Genomic DNA, 20,061 nt, shown 5'->3' on the forward strand with positions numbered 1-20,061 from the left:
AATAACTAATGCATAAAATTGTCACAATGTGGTACAGAAGTTGTATGTTCACAAAAGATTTTGTTTTACTGTGAAACCTTTTGATGTGATTTCAGTATTTGCTGAGCAATGGCTAACCTTCTTAACAGTGGCAGGTGAGATGGCTAAAGCAAGCACAAATGTTTTTCCGGGTGTCTCCACCATGACTCTCTTTTACCACTTTGACAAACCATTTTTCTTTCTGGAGTACGAGCAATCCTGCCACTGGCTTTTTAATGTGGGGCCTTTCTTGCAAACATCTATCACCAGCACACATTTGCTCCAGATGGATCGAGATAAATCAAAGTCAAGATGGTGAACAAAGACTGCTGCTTGTAATGCAAAAAACACATTGGGGAAAAAAAAGACGGGTGAAAACCTACACGTTAGGATGTGGGAAATTATTTTATTCTATTCCTTTTTTTGGTTGTTTTGGAGAGTCAAATCTCCTTATAAACACCTACGTTTTTCATACCCTTGATTGCCATGGAAATCTTGTTAATTTCCAGCATCAATATTTTGCTGTACTTAAAATTTTTTAAATGCTTTATTCAAGCAACAAGCCGGTCAAAAAGAAATCAATGTTAATAAACAGTAAAAGATATGAAAACTTTGCAGTTAGGGATTACTTCAAAGAACAAGTATGTGTGATAGAAAGTAACCTACTGGCACTGAGCCACCGTGTCAGAAAAGCACATAAGGAAACATTCAACCTTTTAATGTATGGATTTTTTCATGCAACCCACCACAGAGTGAACAGGACTACCAATGACTATCACATTGAGATCAATCACTGTTTATGGCGGAACTCCTGGAACATCGAGAAATTCTACACAAAAAAGCCAGTGTAATCACAAAAACAGTCAAGAAAGCTTTTATAAATAAGAGAAAGGGTCTTAGTCCACTGAGGGGGGACAAAGAAAGCATGATTGATGGAATGTCTTTAGACGTTTTTCCATTAGTGTCTCAAAATGTTAATTTCTTTACTGTTCCAAACTAGATTATTCATCATTCACTATTGGTGACCCTCATGCCACTGTCAGCCCCCTCTCCTTCGCAACTTTATCAATAAGACACCAAAAAGGCCTTAGACAAAGATGGATACCAACATGGATAAATAGAGAAATAAGAACACAGGGACTCGTGATTGATTATGGCATATTTCTGATAGCCCCAAAAGTCAGGCTGGACAGAGCATCTTCATTTGGCTGGCTTTTGTTTTCCCATCAGACGTACGTCTATTAAGTTTAAAAAACCACTTTAAAGCCCTTCACGATGTCCTTAAAGTTGTCATTTTCTTAGGAGAAATGAAATTATGAGAGTGTGGAACATTTTCCCTTCATCCTCTGTAGCTCTCAATAATTCACAGTCACACACCAGTCAGCCAATCTGGTGGTCACATAAGATGATGCTCTTTTTCGGCTCATTGCAAGCTTGACATTCCTTTGATGACAACACTTTTCTGGACATCGCTAACTCTACGCGTTTCCATTTCGTCTGGAAAACACTACTCACTAGTACCAGCCTCGTTTTCAAACCAAGTGAATCAAACAAACAATAAATCAATCAACAGCTCTAACCACACAGACTTTCTGCCAGTGCCATCATTAGTATAGTTTATTTGCTCACTGAGCTGTTTCTAAAAGTAGGAGCAACCAAGAGGTCTGCGTTCTCTGGGGTAGCTGCTGATGTCACTGTGCAGCAGTGAGTGCCTCTCTCCTCTCCATCTACTGTTTATTTGAAGTCATTATTCCTCCACATATTGGCCCTTTAAACGCTCTGCTAGAGCAGAATCAAATCAGTGATTTAATAATCAGCTCAAAATTACGTCTACTGTGATCTCTTTTTAAAAAAAAAACAGCTAAAAGATTAGTGGACACTTGGCAATTAGCACACTTCAGTCTGGGTGGCGACATGCATCAAAAGGTTACACAAACTGACCCATTGCAGCGGCCATTAAATATCAATAATGATATCAAAAAGAACCAATAGTAGTTGGTAAATGTAAAAAGTAGTAAATGTAACTTGCCGATCGCAGACTGATAGTAGACCTATTCCATATTATGGCAACACTTATGGCAGGTTTCAGTGCCAGTGTTGGTATGTTTGACAATCTCACAGCAAAAATCAAATGAGTCATTTATTTGAATAACATAAGCTAAATACAAAATTCCTGACCAAAACTAAGCAGAAAACTTTCACTCTCTGCGTTTACATTTCCTGGTTTTTAATTACATATAAGATTTGAAAGAACATCCCTTTACCATACATGGCATATTTCACTTCTGCAGTATTTCACTACCAGTCAAATCCAATTCAAATGTGCAATTTAAAATCTAACAAACGAGACAGCCTCAAACTTTGGCCACCCTTTTCAAAAAAAAGCTAATTTAGTGAGCTTGCCACTGTCTGTCACTCATGAGTAAAAGACATTGACATGGACTGATGTCACCGCTCCAGGCCGCAATATGAGAAATATCAACACCAATAAAGCAAAATTAATGTTGATCTTTCTTGGTAGTGAGGAAAACTACAGCTGACGCGAGCTGTTTTAGTTGGTGTCGGACTATTTTCGGCAACATTTATTGTGGAAATGAGAACATAATAATCTTTGGCAACATTACATAAGAAACATTAAAAGAAAAAAACTGATGATGACATGTCATTTAACTAATTGTACCACATAAACAACAAGGATTGAATTTCGTATTTTACTGCAATTGGAAAGAAAAGTTAGAAAATGTGCAGTTTGCTCATTTTAGTCTTTTGCTCAACGCAAAGTGAGATAAATGGTCTGCTTGCTCATTTCTACATTTCAGTTCTTTTTGATTCAGTCAAACTGAAGGGTTGAGGGCTTTGGGTTCATCTTAAAACCTCTGAAAAGGGTCAACTTCATTGCTGACCTCACCCGGAATCGTTTCCCCAAAAGGAAATGACTGCAACCTCCACTGCACTTTGGTCATGAGCTAGACTTGACGAGCCAAACTACAAAGAGCTTAATCTATTTATAGGGAAACACTGCTACAGTACAGTGATCAGGGGGAAGAGGAACCCCACAAGACGGAAAGACAGCCGGACGCCGAGGTTACACGCCAACTGTCAAGATCAAGTAGAAGTCTTGACATTCTCCTACTTTAAAACTTAAATCCATTTCCTCTACCTCTCAGAAAACATTCTTCTGACTTTTTATGTTGTCAATTTTTATGTTAAATGCAAGTAAGAAAACTGCCTTGAGAAATCATCCTTTGTACAGAGGAAATAATTTCTGTATTTTTCATTTTTGATGGCAAAGAGCATCAAATAATTAAAGTTTTTATGCTTATATACAAATACAGTTTGTATCTAAGCAGGAGAAATTATAATATATCTAAGTTAGGAATACAGCTACATTTAATGCAAGTACTCAAAAGATCTACAGTTGTGTTGCTAGGATAGAGTAGTTTCAGTTTTAGTCACCGTTGTATCATTTTCCTAAATCAGTTCTAGAGACATTGTCACTAAGTAAATTTAAAGTGTTTTTGCAATTAAAAAACGAAATAAAAATATATAACATATTCATCCTTTTCATCTTTTCATCGTTTTCACCCCCCCAGTCTAAGGGGTACAGATATTACTGACAAGTGACGAACAAAAAAGACAACAAAATGGAAGAGAGTAAGGGGAAACATTTTTAAAAGGTTATGAAATAACAGTCTGCTGTCAACAGTGAGTGAGATGCAACTGAAAGGGCAGAAAAAGAACAATCATGGGAAGCAACATAGGAAGGTTAAAATAAAAAAAAAAAGAAATAGTGGAAGAGCAGGCGCTGTAAATCATAACCTGGTGTAAACGAGTTAAAAGAACTTTAGTCCTGGCTGTAAAATGTGGACTGAGAACAAGAAAACTGTAAGAAGCTCAGACCGCTCCATCAGATGATGTTTATACACTTTAACAGCATCCCGCATGTCCCCAGATGCCAGTTTCCTTCACGCACCACAAACTGCTTCCATAACCAACACATACAGTGAGATTACTACCTAATATATTGATTAGCAGTCTTGAGAGGAGAAAAAAAGTAGTAACAAGTGAAGGTTTTTACATTTTTACTTCAGATTTGGTTCAGGTTACAACACATGGGGTCCATTACCCACAGGTGTCACATTTTTAGGCCTTTACAGCAATGAAGAATTCAACTACCAGCAAATCTATTTTCAAGATTCACGTGAGGCCTAAAAACAAGTTTTTGTTTCCAGTGCTAAAATAAAACAAGAAAAATAAATTTTAAGTTTCAACTCCCCCATTGTCCAATCAGGTTCATATTTAATAACAAAAATTTGCAACAAGCTGGGGAAAAAAAAACTTTTCAAGGCACAATAAACACACTAGTTGGATAATTGGAGCAATACTCTGTCTCTGATTCAGTGTGACAACAGGAAAGCAGACAAAAGTCATTCACATTTCCTTTCTTTCTATTCCCTTCACTGATCATTGTCAACCATCATCAGTTAAACACCTGTCATTTCCTCACAGCAGAAGGAAATGTTGGACGTTTTCATACCGAGATCATTCGGTTATACAACCTCTAGACTTGTTTGGGCACAACTGCTCAGACAGGATATTACAGGATAGTACAACGCCTCCTACTCCCAACTGGAAGCTGGTCATCAAAGCAGAACCATAACTGTACTAGGAAAAGGAAGAAAAAAACAAAACCACCAGACGAGCAGGTCCTATAAGGTTAATCAGACAGTCAACGAAAAGAAAAAAAAAAAAAATCATTCTTTTTACTTTAACTTGGCATCACACTACGAAAATTTGTTTTATAATGTCAACAACAATATAAGATTTAGGCTTTATCACCTATGGATCTCTGCAAATACACAACACCAATGTTTACAGTCACTGCTAATTGCTGCTACTTTGATGTTACGTGTTTTTAAGATAAGCTGGCTAACCACGGAGAGAGAAACCTTCAGTTTGAAGTTTACCCACTTATACTCAAGTGTCTGTGACAGAATCCTAGGCATAACGTCATTCAGCCTCACCACTCCCTTATTATTGCTGTGTGTTAAAATATCTACTTTCCTCTTTTATTGACTCTCACTTTTCCCCCCTGATTTTCACTAGAGGAACTGACAGATTAATGCATCTGTGCTTTCTGTCAGTGCAAACATTAAGAGATAGCACTCACGGTTACATTTTCTTTTTACAAAAAGTGATAAGATATGGATGTACTTCCTCTTGGTAAGGCAATACCCTCAGGAGGTTGCCTATTATCCACTCTAGTGTTTAGGGAGCAATGCATTAAAGTAATTGTTTACCAGTTGACAGATGTTCATCTTTAAATCTTGCGTCTCAAGTACCACCCATCTAAGTGAAAAAAAAAGAAAAAGTCTGGAGCAATGCGCTCAATTCTGTACAGCACATCTGCCTGTGATGGAAGCTATTTATGGATTGAGGAGTGATATTTTGCCAGGAATAACTCAAAAGAACCATTAGTTCTGAGTGAGCAGATCTGTTTTTTTCATTTATTTAAGCTGCCTTAGCACAGGCAGATGTATGACAAAGGACATTGGGGCAGACCTAAATGTGATGCCAGGTGCTCTGATAATAGTAGGTGTGTGCTGGGCACTGTTAGTTATGTGGTGGTGTGGGAGAATATTAATGTCCATGAGGCAAGTAGTTCCACTGCAGAAGAGAGGTATGGCTGACTGCTTTCACACTGTGTTGTGTAATGTGTCTGGAATTTGATGAATATGTACAGACACACACACACACACACACATAAAACCTTACCATTCTGTTCATCCAGTTCATTGCCAATCTCCTGGCCCATTATCTTCTGTCGGCTGATGACAGCTGCTAGTGCATCCAAGCCTGCATCCTGAGCTGAGATGAGAGGAAAGAAAACAAAGACTGTTACAAGCTTGACCATGAGACGAAAAATGAATCAACTGATTTTATGTATTGTAATTTACCATGACTGCAAAACAAGGCAAAATGAAATGAATGTGATGAATGATACACAAAAAAGACAAATGTAGTAGTGGTGACATATATATGTCGTAAATATTTGTGAAACTGGAATGACAGGCTGCTCGTAGAAGAGAAGAGAAGAGAAGAGAAGAGAAGAGAAGAGAAGAGAAGAGAAGAGAAGAGAAGAGAAGAGAAGAGAAGAGAAGAGAAGAGAAGAGAAGAGAAGAGAAGAGAAGAGAAGAGAAGAGAAGAGAAGAGAAGAGAAGAGAAGAGATTTGGCCTCTGCAGGTTTCTAAGTTTGACACACTCTTTACCACAGGAATGTTTTTTAACCACAAGTTCATGGGCTTGCCATTACCCAACTCCACCAGAAATCCCACGTGGGACACAAAACCTCCATATGGTTTGGTTTCATTGTCTTAACAGGAATCTCTGATCCCAAAATGACAATAACCAGAGCCGTAATGGAGACATTGCAATGAAGTGTCATATGGAATCAGGTGAACTAATGTCTGGGTGTTCAAGTCATGTCAGAGCCAAGAGACAGGGGGAAAAAAAACGGTGGTGAGTTTACGATATTCCTTCATGGTGTGAATTATGATGATGCAGTTATATACTTTGTTCGGTCAGCACAGGTTTAATACACATATGGTAGTGCCTGGGACTTACTCGTTATCTATTTATTTTGCTGCTTCCACCAACACTTTATTGTTATCTTCTTATGTTTACTAAGGCAAATAATACAGGATACTGTATAAATGCTACACGTGTACTGTACTTATATATATATATATATATATATGAAATTTACTATAATTTTAATTGTTCTTGAACAGTCATGTAGTTACCCTCAATGACTCGTTGTTGCTGCTGTTTAATCTCTCCAAAGGTCAGCCCCTTGGTCTCATCCGATTCGTTGATCAGCCAAGGGTTGGCTGAAGTGCCTCCACTGGCTCCTGCTCCTCCGGCCATCAATGTGGACCTGTGACATATAATCATAACAATTCTTAGTTTCCCAGCATTCTTCCGAAATAAAACAAACATAAATAGTAAAAAAAAAATAGGTCCATAATGAAAACTAAAAATTTGCTTTGGAAATTAAATTACTGATACTTTCCAAACAAAGCACAAGCAGCAGTTAAACTATGAAAGTAAAATGCACATCTGTACTATTACAGCAATTACCTATACCAGAAAAAAATCAATCAATTCTATGCTTTTTCTAGGATCTATGACACCCCCACAGATCACAGAAAAACACTGGTTATTTGCTTGTCTTTTAATGATTGAAAATGCCTCGGCTCTTGCAGTATGTAAACAGTGCATGTTAATCTGTCACAGAACTATGGACTGCAGAGGTTTTGCTCTGACAATGTGACATACAAGAAAGCTCTTTACACTATAATGTGCTGCGCTAAACAACCCTGTGTGGTTTGAAACCTATTCTCCTCCTAATAGCTTAAAGCTGTGTTTCTGACCCCCACCAGTTTTGACTGTCATGCTGTGATGGGTTCAGGGTCTGTGAGTGAGGCTGGTTTTAATTGCGTCTCTTCAGCGCTGTCTGTTGGTCAAACCCAACATAAAGGACCTGAACCACATACAGCTTTACCAGAAATCAAGACAGAAACTGATAATTTGACTGTACTTAATTTTAAGTATTTGCTGTTTTATCAACCTTTCAAACCCAGATGAAAACAGCTTGCTTTTTTTGCACAACTAACACAGAACACTACTTTTATCATACCCCCATTCACAGTCTGCTGACTGCTTCAAGTCACCTCTGAAGTAGCCACTAAAGTGCTATTAAGGCTATTCACAATGCAGGCAGGCGGAGGCTGATACAATCTGAAAAGAGGGTGAGACAAGGCATTTAGTCTAATCTCTCCAACAGGTTTGATTACTCTGAGACTATGTGCCAGGCTTCCACTTCCTCCATGCAAGTGTTTTGTGTGAAAATCCAATTAACAAGTCAGCAGGGAGCGCCAGAATCAGTCAAGTGGATCTCTTGGTACCCACAAAACACAGACTGCCACTGCAGAAGCCCGAACATCCCATTAAGGACTGAGTGACTTAGACAGGTGAGATTTAACTACTTCCAACTATTTCCACTGCAATAAAATACAATGGAAAGGTTCAGGCATAACAGTGGGAAGATGGATCCATGGGCCAGCAGGGTTAACGCAGGCTTCAAAATAGCCGCCTTCTTAGTCTGAAATGGAGATGCTTGGAATATATTGTTTTGGGGATGGATTAAAGTGTCCCTTTGGCAATGTTGTTCTACTTTTTTTCTATCCAAAGTTCTCACAAAAAAAGAGTTTAAAAAAAATCAGCTTAGATTATCCAGGCATGTCCAAATCTACTCCTTCCCACATTCCGTCCTCAGAGACCACACAGTGGGAATGGATCCTACCCACAAATCCAAATTACCCACCACATATCACCATTAAATTTAGGTCTCATTGAGCAAACCAAAAGCCATATGACCACATAATTACAGTTTGCCGAGCTAATTTACTAGCAAATCTTATTGGAGTTTTTTTTTATTTTCAGAGCCTTTTATGTAATTGGGTGTGTGGTCTGTAAAAAGATGAAAGCCAGTGCAAAGCACCACTAAGCAGATCAATCACAAAACCAAAGCTTGTGAAAGATATCAGAGAAAGGCAGTCCCATCAAGGCATCAGCACACAGGTTCTCTAAAGTCTATTGAGCTGATGAAACTGAGAAACTTTGTTCTCGTATTTTGGTATTTTAGCTACTTGTCAAAAAAATAAATAAAATTAAATACCACCACAATAAAGCGTGCTGTACCAGGGATGCAACTAAAAAACAGCCATGAGAAGCCAGGGAAAGTTAACAACATAACCTCATCTCTTCCTGTTAAAGTAAATATCACCTGGCCCACACCAGTTAAAATCTTACACAAAATAATGACTCTGCCTAAAGATTTGCTAGTTATCATGTCTGCCTCACAGCACTGTCAACCTACAATGGTGTAAAACAGTGGTTCCTTAAAACCACAAGACGAGGCAGTCTCACAGAATGAGGCAATCCCCTGAGACTCCCATGTTAGGGGGCCCGACTTCAGCAATGAAATATATACTTAAAGCCTGGTACAAATCATTTTCAATGTAATCTTTGTATATTATTAGCGCATTTCCTAGGAAGAGTAAGGGGAGGGGCATATTAGGAGACAGTGAGAGAGAAGGAAAGCAAGAGGACGAAGGTAAGAGAATGGTTTGGACATGTGCAGAAAAGTGATATTGGATATACTGGACAAAGGATGTTGAAGATGGAGCTGCCAGGCAGGGGTAAGAGAGGAAGGCCTAAGAGGAGATTCACAGATGCTGAAGGAGGACATGCAAACAGTTGGTGAGACTGAAAGAATGAAAGTGTGAGATGGAGGCACATGATCTCTGTGGAGACTCCTAAAGGCAGAACCTCACAGAAGTATCTGACAGGTATATGTGACAGCTTTGTGCAATGGCGCCATACAGATGTAGCTTGCTAAATAGCAATGGCCAAAATATCATTGAGGATTTATAATATGGAATCCATGACATCCATGTATATCTTTTATATACAGTGGTGGTATCAAGCTCTTTCCGTAACTAGCAGAATACGCTGTGTAAGTATACAGTATAGAGTACACTATGTCAATTGCTAGTAATAAACTTGCTCTTTCTGTTTCCATCATTTGCGCGTGAGTGCGTGCCAAATGTGTAATCAACAGTGCAAAGCAAGCAAATCCATTAACGAAAAAGAATTAGCTATGAACTTAAGCACCCTGTCAAAATGGTAGGCACACAGACTTTCCTCCGAGTGACAGCACCAGGGGAGGTCATACAGGATGTACAAAGACTCGCTGAAAGTTAGTGACCGGTGGCATATCATCAAAGCAGAGACCAGAGCCTATGACCTCTCAGGTCAAGAACACAGACAAGAGAATGAGGATTCATTATTTGTAATTGGGCAACCAGAGGTGGAAATTGTACTAAAAAAACTCTCAAAGAGGACAAGTTACAAAATGAAAGGCAGCGTGATCTGAGCAGGATGTTCATCAATCAGTGATGCTTGGTTTGCTTCTTCTGACACTGACCGAGAAGTGACAGAAATTTTCGGTGAACAAATATTCCAAAGTGGGCGGAGAAGTAAATAAAGTACTACGTCAAGCACTACTGTGATCAAAATATGTTAAGATAAAATGAGATCTTTGAAAGCGGGACAATATGTGATTAGTGATTTTTGCACTATTCACTTTCTTAACCCTTTATCCCGTTTATAATAACTTAACATGCCTAATGTTACCTGGAGGGTTCAGACTCTGTAATATCGCCCTTGAAAGTTGCATTTAGCTGCTTCTCTCTGGTTAGCAGGTCATCAATGAGATTCTGCCTCCTGTCAGCTTCAGACTGCATTCTGATGAGGTCATGATAAGGTCACACAAAAAATTTGCAATGCTTTAACCACTTTTGATGAGCAGGGACAAGTTATGTTTCTAAAACTTAAGCGTGTTGCATTATTGAGGTCATTTTCTAAGCACTCTAATGCCCCCTATTGGAACACCTCTGCCAATGTAAGCAAAGCAGGCTCTTCACAGTTCCAAACTGAAGGATACATGCGGCGAGACGAGGATGCCCGCAACAAACCCTCCTTGAGCTGAGCGATATTTTGTTTCAGCTTCTGAAGTGAAGCCCGTAGCGTCATGTTTATCTGAAAAGACAGAAGATAAGCTCACTACTAAGAACAATCAACAAGACAATAGGAATGTGAAGGCAATACTATTGTAATTATGAGGTAAGAGGCTACCTTTGCAGGGTTCCCCCCCGTTCTCTGTTGTCTGTTCCGTTCATGGATGTTTTCAGCTATTTCCTGTGCCAAGCGGCAAGTGGCATCGTAATTTTGTAACCTGCAAATGAAAAACGAGAATTAAAAACTTGAACTGCAACATCATCAAGTAGCCAAAGATGAAGTAGCAAAACTAAGATTAAAACTAAGCATTTTAATATAATCATGGATTTCATATATTTATTTTTTATAGTACTTTTCATTACAAGTAAACTTTGTGTGTTTAATATAAAAGATAAAAAACATGATGCTTTGTGTAATGGTTGTATTACTCCAAAACCAAACTGAATTTAAACTTTCGATCAACATCCTCACAGTGTAACAAATGTTGCTTGGCTGAGAAGTCATTCGCAAATCTTTTTGGGTCCCTGCGTCAATATTGCACAGAATTTTTTCCCCCACACACTGGGCTAAGAAGATGTTACCTGTTACACAAATGGAAGAACTGCATATGCATATATAACAGATACTCAGGAGACGGGGGCCTTTCCATCAATGATAAATACCTCTACTTTTGAACTGACACAAGAGGATGTGGAATTTTCTTTATATATCTTGATTATGCTTCCTTAATATCAATACTGTTGTGAAAGTCAGAATGTCTTTGATGAAAAAGTGTTTGCCCCCTTTCCTGATTTTTATTTTTATTAATTTTTTTGCATATTTGTCACACTCAGGTTTCAGATCACTAAACAGATGCACTGTATTTTAGTTTCGGGCAACTTCTTGTTTGAACCTTTTTTTGTGTGTAGGATGTAGCAAATGAAAAATAAATAAATAAAATATTTCTAAACTTAAAATGTATATTTTAATCGTGAAAATAATGATTAAAGCATAAAACTGTGCAAACTAAAAATTAACCTATTGAACAATGGATCAAGTGAAGACTTTGGATGACGTATTGCCTTAATCGAAAAGCATGAGCTAAATGGCTATCAGAATCATTGTTATTAAATATTATTATTTAATATTACTGTAGCTTATAAAGCGTCAGAAACGCAGCACAAGCTTTGGTTTTATCATGTGACATTTTTAGCATTCCTTTTCCCCCATTCTCTAACGCTATTTGATTTGCTGTTATAAGTAGACCTGACGACGACGACAACAACAACAAATTGTTTTCTAATCCGAATCTAAAACCACCAAGCTACTTCCCGACACACGAAGCGATTACTTTTTAATCACGAAACAAAAATACATGTTATTTTATTTGGCTAATCTTCGTAGCTACCACTTTCGCTAGCTATATTCAAAGTAGTTACAATGCGTAGAAATAATATTTGTTGTCCTTAAAAATACGTCTGAGTCATTTTACTTTTGCATTCAAGACAATGACTTACCAGGCGTCCTGAGACATTATGATAAAAGTCAGCTATTAACCCAAGTTTGAACTAACTATCCGGCTGTAATCACCAGCAGCCTGCTTCTTGTTTTGACGAAACGTCACTACGGTAGGCGACAGGGACATATTTCCCAGGACTTCTACAGAGTGCGCATTGTAATAGCATAATGCTGCCCTCTATGGGTTAGGATTTGCTGTTAATTTTTGACTCACAGGTCAGTTAAAGTGTAGAAATTTCAGGGCTGCTCGACTAACTATTTGGGAATTTCAAACGAAAAAAAAAAAACACTTCAAGCAGAAATAAAGACTCATGGGAAAGCCTTAGACATGGATGACCTACAGTAAAATATAATTTAATATAATTATAAGATGTGATTTCAATTTTCCAAATTTAAAAAAAATCTGGATGTGTGCCTATGACTTTTAGATTGAGCTGCCTCAGCCTAGTCAAAACAACATTATGTTTATCATCAGCCTCTCTCTCCTTTGACTAAGTGCCTATTCCTCTTTCCAGTGTTTCCCTGTTCAATCTCTGTTTTTTCCTTGCAAATGCTGATTGATTCACTTTTGTTCTAGCAGAGTTCTCAGTTAATCATAGCTTCCTTGACAACAATGTCTTATCCAACTTATCATAAATGTAGTAGTTCTTTTATTCATTAGAACAACCAAGGATAAATGTTTTTGTTTATAATCTATCAGACCAGATCCAACTGTTTTATTACAATAAGGAGAGCAAGATTCTTATTCTTACCTATAAATTCCCAATAATCCTCCAAAAAACACTCCAAAGAAGCTGCATATAGCAGGGGAGGGGGGGGGAGATGTTTTTAATTTATTTATTTTTATTTTGCTTTTCATACATTCAAACACCAAGAAATGGGAAGATCTTGATACAGCAGCAATATAAAAAGATTTGAAGGATACCTTTCCTCTTGAAGCCAAAGGCCACAAAGTTCCTTTTAGACATGGACATTTTTGATTGTCATTAACCATTCCACTGTCAAAATTTTCCACTCTTCCAGCAGAAACCACCCCCATGGTCTTGGTTTTACAGAAAACAAGTGAAGGCTGCTTAAAATGAGTTTTTTTATGCAAGTTAAAGCCAGAATAGTCTAATAGTAAACTTTTGAAAGAACAGCATTTCATTTCACAAGTCTATAAATCTTTCATAAAACTTGTACAGACACATTATTATGAGTGACTCTCAAAGATGAAAGCAAATGACAGCAGTAATCATTTAAACACAACTTTGAATCGCTTTTAAAGGCTTACAGAAATAGTAGCTAAAAATCTTTCTCCTAAATACTTAAAACAGACCTGCAAAAGCAACTTACATAAACATCCAAGTAAAAAAAATCTACAACTGTTACCACAAAATTTATAAAACATCAACAATATTGTAATGATAGTCAACATCAAACACCAAAGTGATACGTGTTCATGCTTAGTTTGTTATTTTTACCCTGCAGTAATTTTCTTCTTCTGTACAGAGATGTAGGAAATATGTCAGCCTTAAGAAGAGAAATGCACTTTTGATTGGAGTGTAAGAGTGGCACCATGCATGTAATCTTCTAAGTGACTCGTCACTTTTGTAAACAGCAGCAAGGCACAACAAAGGAAGAAACACCACCTGCTAATTTACACAGTCTATGTCACAATATGGCAAGATTATTCAGTTTGAAGGACAAATGTATTTCTGCTCTGTTCATTTCTCATACGACACAGGTGTTAAATCTATGCTTATTTAAAAGATGTTGTTTTTTTCACATCTGATAATCTGAGAAAAAACATCATGCATGTTTTTTGGCAAGGAAAGTTTCAGAGTTTGTTTTTCAAGTCCATTCCATTATGTGCCGACACATAGAGTAAGTACTTGTAGAGGTTTTATGTTTTATACCCAAACAACGGTTGTGTTTAGATGAAAATATGTTGTGTTCAATAATAGTCTTTGGAAGATTTCTTGGAATAGATTCTACTGGCATTTCAATGCTTGAAGTATGTGAAGTAATTTCAAAGAAAAAGCCATGTCTAGGACATAATTGCTCTCTTATTTCTGAACATGTTGACAAGAGCAAACCATTTCAAAGACTTTCAAGGAATGTGATGTTCAGTGTTCAAATACATTTTGGTCTCGTAAGCAATTTAATTAAATTTATTGTGAAATCCTGATAGTTGCACATTTTTAAAACAGATTTGTTTTTTTGTTTGTGTGTGTGTGTGTGTGTGTGTGGGGGGGGGGGGGGGGGTCAGCTATGTGATCTGGAAATGTAAGGTCTTGTTTTATGATTCTGATCATGGGGGCACTTGGGTTCCAGACACTGATTGCTTCTCAGAAAGACACAGTGCCAAAGATATAACCGGTAAAACAATGGAACTTTTCACTTTCAGTGCCTGAATTCACCAACAACAAACCATGTAGAGCTCACATGACCAAAGCCCACAGGCCTATATAAAGCCCGGATCCTCAGATTGTGCAGCTAGCAACAGGAGAAACATTACCTTCTAACCTATTTTTCAAGGAATAATAGGAATTGAGATGATTCATGTTTCACGGACACCAGAATTCTTCAATTGTGGAAACATGAATTTATTCCCAGACGCATTCTCTGACCACAATCTGGAATCTATGGCTAGTAGCAGAACCAGACAAAGGTCTCACTCCTATTACAATGCAGAGGGGAAAAAGCCTTATGGTGTGGACACACAGAAAGAAGAAACCTGTTTAAGACCTCGATCTAGGTGTGTATTCATAATTAACTATGCTTTTACTCTTATATTATCAAAATTAGGTTACTGGCCAGATAACCAAATACTTCTAATTAACCAGATTTGTGGGGGGTTTTTTCTCTTCTGACTTGAATTACTGAACTACATAATTAATATTGAATTGAATGTCTTTAAAAGGTCTTTTTACAGTTATGAGACATCGGAGTTATGCTCAGAAGATGACATAAGACACTTTACAACCTCCCCTACGTCAAAACAGATGCAAAGCTCACTGCCAAAGTATCAAGCAACCAAAAAGGAGGAAAGAGACGGGGATGTGTCGGTTGTTGAGTTCACCTCTACGAAGTCAAAGCATAAACCAAACAAGCAATCACCCTCTAGAGAAACTTGTGGTAGTGAAATAATGTTTTTAAAGTTGGATATGGATTTTAAAAGCAAAATAAATAAAATGAAAATCTACAATAATAATAATAATAATAATAAAGTTACATGTGTATGTTTTGGCTCAGGCAGTAAATGCCATCTCAAGCAAGTTTCCATGATGACCATCTCTGAAGCAGACAACTGGGAGATTTGTTCCAGCTCTGGGATGAAGTATGGGCAGTTTGTGGACTGGGAGAAAATTGATCCTGAAGCTGCAAAGAAATATCAACAAATCCTACGGAGTGAGCACCAGCAGCTTAAAACTATGGCTCGGGAAGGATTTTGGGCCATGCCACACACACTAAGGGCCAAAGCTTATTATCACATCATCCACAGCATCAATTCTATGTATGTGTTTGTGGCAAGTAATGGAACCACTGTGAGCATTTTTACTGAAATCTGCTTGAACCAAATTTTTGACTGTGTATTGATTTTATATATCTGCAGAAGGGCTGTCACTCCAGACAGAGATGTCTACTATGAACTGACTAAGAAGCTATTTGGAGAACAAAAACGTAGTAGCCACCCAGTGCCGAAGTATATGGAAGATGGAGAAATACCAAGGTAATATTTTGTGATACTGCAATCACACTTCATAGCTGACAAACTGTCTTAATGATGAGCTTTTTGTCTAATTGGCATTGATTTTGCTAATTTTGGCTACGTTTATTAAAAGCATCCACAAGACTAGCAACATATATATATACATATATAACAGAAAAAGTTTACATTGTAGTATTATTATACTTCTGCACTGCAGTAAATGTGACCAAATCGGTCATTGCTTCCTCTGTTCTTTTCCAGATACTGTCTCAACAAAGCAGGCCTGAATTCTGCAAAAAAAGTTCTTCTTTGCCTCGGAAAATACTTCATAGACATGAACTTCTGCCCCATTCTACCCGCCCTGGTCTCCCTCATCCTCCACTTCAGCGAGGATGAAGCTGAATGTTTCTACAGTGTGTCCCGACTTATCTGCTACAATGATCCCAACAAGCGCTACATTGACCAGACTTTCCTCACCTACCGTGCGTCCTGTATGACCTTTGGAGACCTTGCCAACAAATGCTGCAGAGGCATTCGCAAGCTGATAGCCAGCTCCCACCAGAACCTGTTTGAGTTTTACTCTGACTGGATCATGTGGATATTTGCTGACCTTCCGTTCACATATGCCATTAGAGTTCTAGACGTCTACCTACTGGAGGGCTACAAGGTCCTCTACAGGTTTGTTACTGCTGCCGCATTTCAACAAATAAACAAAAAAACTTAGTCCTAAATATGTCATTTCTTCTGCCATATCAGTTACTCTGAGAAAAAAACCAAACATACAGACAAAACAATTCAATAAATGTGTTTCATAATTATTCTTTGTAGGGTTGCTCTGGCTTTGCTTGACCTCTATAAAGTATCAGTGTCATCTCGAGTGGCAGATGTGGAAGACTTCAGAACAGACATGAAAAGATTTGTGCAAAATGTAGCTCGCCACTGCACGGCTGAGAAGCTCCTAGAAAGAGCCTTCAAGATTTCAGTACCCACAAGGAGAGACCTTAACCTACTGTTCACTGCCAATAAAGAGTCACTCATACTAAAAGGTGTCAGCATAGACCAGAAAAGGTGGGTTAATACTGACATTGTCATGAATCAGATGACGAATGGTATATTTGTATGTAATAAAGGATTAATATACACAAACTTAGTAGTATTGAATATTCCATTCCAACTAATATGAACCCTGTTTTCACATATGTTTCCAAAAGGCTACCAGTAGAGACAGTGGATTTCAACAACTTTCGTTCCAGTGTTGTAACAGGGACGGAGATGAGAGTCATCTGGGCCTGGATACCTGAGCGCTTTGCCCTCTTCAGTCCCTTCAGGTTGTTCAGCACAGCTGAGCATGAAAGGACTCTTGCTTCGTAAGTAACCTTTGTTCTGCGCTTCAGTCCCACTCGGCAACTACCTAAAAAAAAGAGGCGTGAATCATGTAGAGGAGTATTTATATCATATCGCAATAGCTTTAATAGTGTTTACTTTGTATCAAATTAATATCTGTTGAACTTCGCGTCCCTGCAGTGAAAAACTATTTTCTTTTGTAACCGTCAGCAGGTGTGTTTTTACTATCAACATTTAGAGACAAATACTGTTTTTTTCCCCCTGCGTTTAAACAGTGCTAAAACTTCTCTCTGATTTAACATGAAATTTAAATAAAATAGGTCTTTGCTCTTGAGGGGCAATTGTATGCCAGTTTGGCATGTATATAATGTTGTTGTGCATTTATAAAAACAAAAGGTGTTTTGTATATTTTTATTTCATACAGATTCTATTCACATGTGGAGGGACATGAACCATCTGTCATGATTATTAAATCTGTGGATGAAGAGGTAAAACTATAAAATAATCAATATTAGGATACATTTTATTTAACATGTTAAATGAGCCTCAGAATTGATCCTTATGCTTCTATAATGGTGAGATTTAGCCGACGCAGTAAGTTTTGTATGCCATTGACATGATGTAATTTCTCTTATCTTAGGTATTTGGTGCCTTCTTGTCAACTGATGTAGCAGAAAGAAGAAAACAAGACTCAGAGGAACTTGTATACTTTGGAACTGGGGAGTGTTTAGTTTTCACGGTGAGCTTTCTTCTTGTTGAATTCAACTTACCTTAGATTTAGATTGACCATGTATGGGTTTCTTTATGTTAATATAGAGCAATGCCTTTGACACTGCAAGGCGTCAAACAAGCTTTGTGATTACTGTTTCAGCTCCGTCCCAACATGGAGCTCTACCAGAGATCTATGGTCAATATTATGAGCCCAAGAGCGTCTCCTGAGAAACTTCGAGGCAGTATTAGTGCTTCCCCTCAGGCGTCAACTAATGGCAACATCCCCTCCAGCACAACTCTGACCTGTCCTGCTGAGACACTGCAAAATCCCAGCTATCTGATGGTCACTGCACCAGTGGAGGAATCCATGTCTGCTAAACAGCCCAAGAGGCCTAAGGAGCAAGAGGCCTCCAAGTTCATAGCAGGCGATGACAATCGGCTTATTATTGGTGTGTTAGTGAAACATACAATAGATTGGCCTTTGAAGGAACCTTTAATATATTGTGTGACAGGGAAGCTGCGAGTACTCTGCTCATATCTATGTGTCTTCTTTCAGGTGGTGATGGAGGTCATGCTCTCTGCCTGCAAAGAGACCTACAAGGGGGTTACACAGAGCCGTGTGAAACTTTTAAGAGCATTGCACTCTGCAAGAGAGACTTCAAGATCCAGTCCCTGGAAGTGTGGGGCATCCAGAACTCCATTTCCATTTCTCATTGTTTTCCTTCTAAGTGAGTTAGAGAAAACAGCACTGACTATTTTTGGTAAAGACTGAAAGAGTTTTTCCTTCAAAGAATTTGGGTGATTTTGATTGATATGCAGCTTACAGACATTTCACACTTGTCCTGTGAAATGCTAAATTGTGTATTTTTTTTGTATAGTTAGGTGAGATTTATTTTGTTAATCAAAGTTTATTTGTACAGATCTGGGTCACATACAATGTCTTAGTGAACGTTACAATCCAGGAAAACAAAGCTTGTAATCTCAGGGCAGCTCCGAAGGAACACAATGACGCTCGTTTTGGTGCATATACTCACTTTTCTGTGATGAATCGAGGATAACTAGTTTTATAATACTCTGTAATAACTAAAGCACTACATTCACTAAAGGATAATATTTGTAAACACGCTGTTAAAATTGCAACTGCATCTGGTTTTAATTGGGAAAACACTAACCTGCAGTATTTTATAAGATCTATGTCCACTGTTAAATTGTATATTTTGATTGTGCAGTTTATTTAGATTTGATGTACAGTTGTACAAAACATCCCTTTTAAAATCCTTTATTTGCTATTCCTCTCAGTTAAGTAATTTATTCAGATAAGTGTTTTATTATTAACATGGCTGCATTTGTAATGGGATTGAAAGCAAATAACGTTTTTTAGTTATTTATTTATTTATTTTTTACTTAAGTCTTTTACTTAACATTGTCAGCATTCCTGTTAAAAAAACGAATCCTCTTTTGCTCCTCTTACAACATTTATACTTTAAAAAGAAAAAGAAATTCTGCTTTAAAGCTCCTTTACTTATATTCGCAAAATGATCTGTATATTATATCGTTTCTACCTGCAAAGATTATTTCTTAACATTAAGAAACTTGCTGAAGCTAGTCTCTGTAGCTTTATGGAACCATTTGGAGTGACATGCGAAAGGAGTGGATTACGTTTTCTTTGTTTAGTGATAACAGAAAAAAAAGAAAAAAAAACTCTACTAAAGATAGATATAATGTAAAAAAAAAACTCAAGATGTCTGGTTGCCCTTATATCCATTTTGGAGAACCTTTGGTATTTGTGTTCATTTAGCTTCAACAACCTGTTTTTGTTGTATAAATAAATGTAATGAAATCAAAACAATAATAATTTTTAAAAAAGAAAAGAAAGAAAGAAAGAAAGAAAGAAAGAAAGAAAGAAAGAAAGAAAGAAAGAAAGAAAGAAAGAAAGAAAGAAAGAAAGGGAAACGATGGCTCTCAACGTCAACATTTACCACGATCTGAGCGAGCCCCTGCTGGACATCTGACTGAACCGCAAATCTGTTAACCGCAAAGAAAAAGCACCGGTTCTTGAAAGTACGTGAGCAGTTGAAGGCACCATGCAAGAGAAAGAGCATCAACCCCAAATTGCTGCGCCGTGTTTAGCAGTCCGTTGCTTACTATGATGG

General features: G+C 37.7%; 2 protein-coding genes across 5 annotated transcripts in view; one reads left to right on the forward strand and one right to left on the reverse strand.

The window, feature by feature from the left end:
• Positions 1–12,306, reverse strand: part of stx8 (syntaxin 8) — a 45,760-nt gene extending 33,454 nt beyond the window's left edge. Inside the window, exons 1-8 of one of the 4 annotated variants that reach the window (XM_026170550.1) lie at positions 12,159–12,305; positions 10,780–10,879; positions 10,589–10,683; positions 10,279–10,389; positions 6,822–6,955; positions 5,794–5,886; positions 5,319–5,367; positions 4,666–4,683 (exon numbers count right to left, since the gene is read on the reverse strand). In XM_026170550.1, the coding sequence (XP_026026335.1) occupies positions 5,339–5,367; positions 5,794–5,886; positions 6,822–6,955; positions 10,279–10,389; positions 10,589–10,683; positions 10,780–10,879; positions 12,159–12,175 (579 nt within the window). In that variant the 5' untranslated portion in view covers positions 12,176–12,305 and the 3' untranslated portion in view covers positions 4,666–4,683; positions 5,319–5,338. Of the gene's footprint in view, positions 1–4,665; positions 4,684–4,789; positions 5,368–5,793; positions 5,887–6,821; positions 6,956–10,278; positions 10,390–10,588; positions 10,684–10,779; positions 10,880–12,158 lie in introns of those variants that run through there. The other 3 variants (XM_026170549.1, XM_026170548.1, XM_026170551.1) reach the window with 3 other exon arrangements.
• A 2,210-nt stretch (positions 12,307–14,516) lies between these two features.
• LOC113024005 (TBC1 domain family member 24-like) lies at positions 14,517–19,101 on the forward strand. The gene is made up of 11 exons (XM_026170553.1): positions 14,517–14,899; positions 15,065–15,279; positions 15,397–15,658; positions 15,758–15,874; positions 16,115–16,531; positions 16,682–16,921; positions 17,065–17,220; positions 17,622–17,685; positions 17,838–17,936; positions 18,069–18,357; positions 18,465–19,101. The coding sequence occupies exons 1-11, from the start codon at positions 14,697–14,699 to the stop codon at positions 18,638–18,640; spliced, it is 2,238 nt and encodes a 745-aa protein (XP_026026338.1). The 5' UTR covers positions 14,517–14,696; the 3' UTR covers positions 18,641–19,101.
• The last annotated feature ends 960 nt before the right edge of the window (positions 19,102–20,061 follow it).

This window comes from Astatotilapia calliptera, chromosome 6 (assembly GCF_900246225.1).
Source record: "Astatotilapia calliptera chromosome 6, fAstCal1.2, whole genome shotgun sequence".
Classification (NCBI taxonomy): Eukaryota; Metazoa; Chordata; class Actinopteri; order Cichliformes; family Cichlidae; genus Astatotilapia; species Astatotilapia calliptera.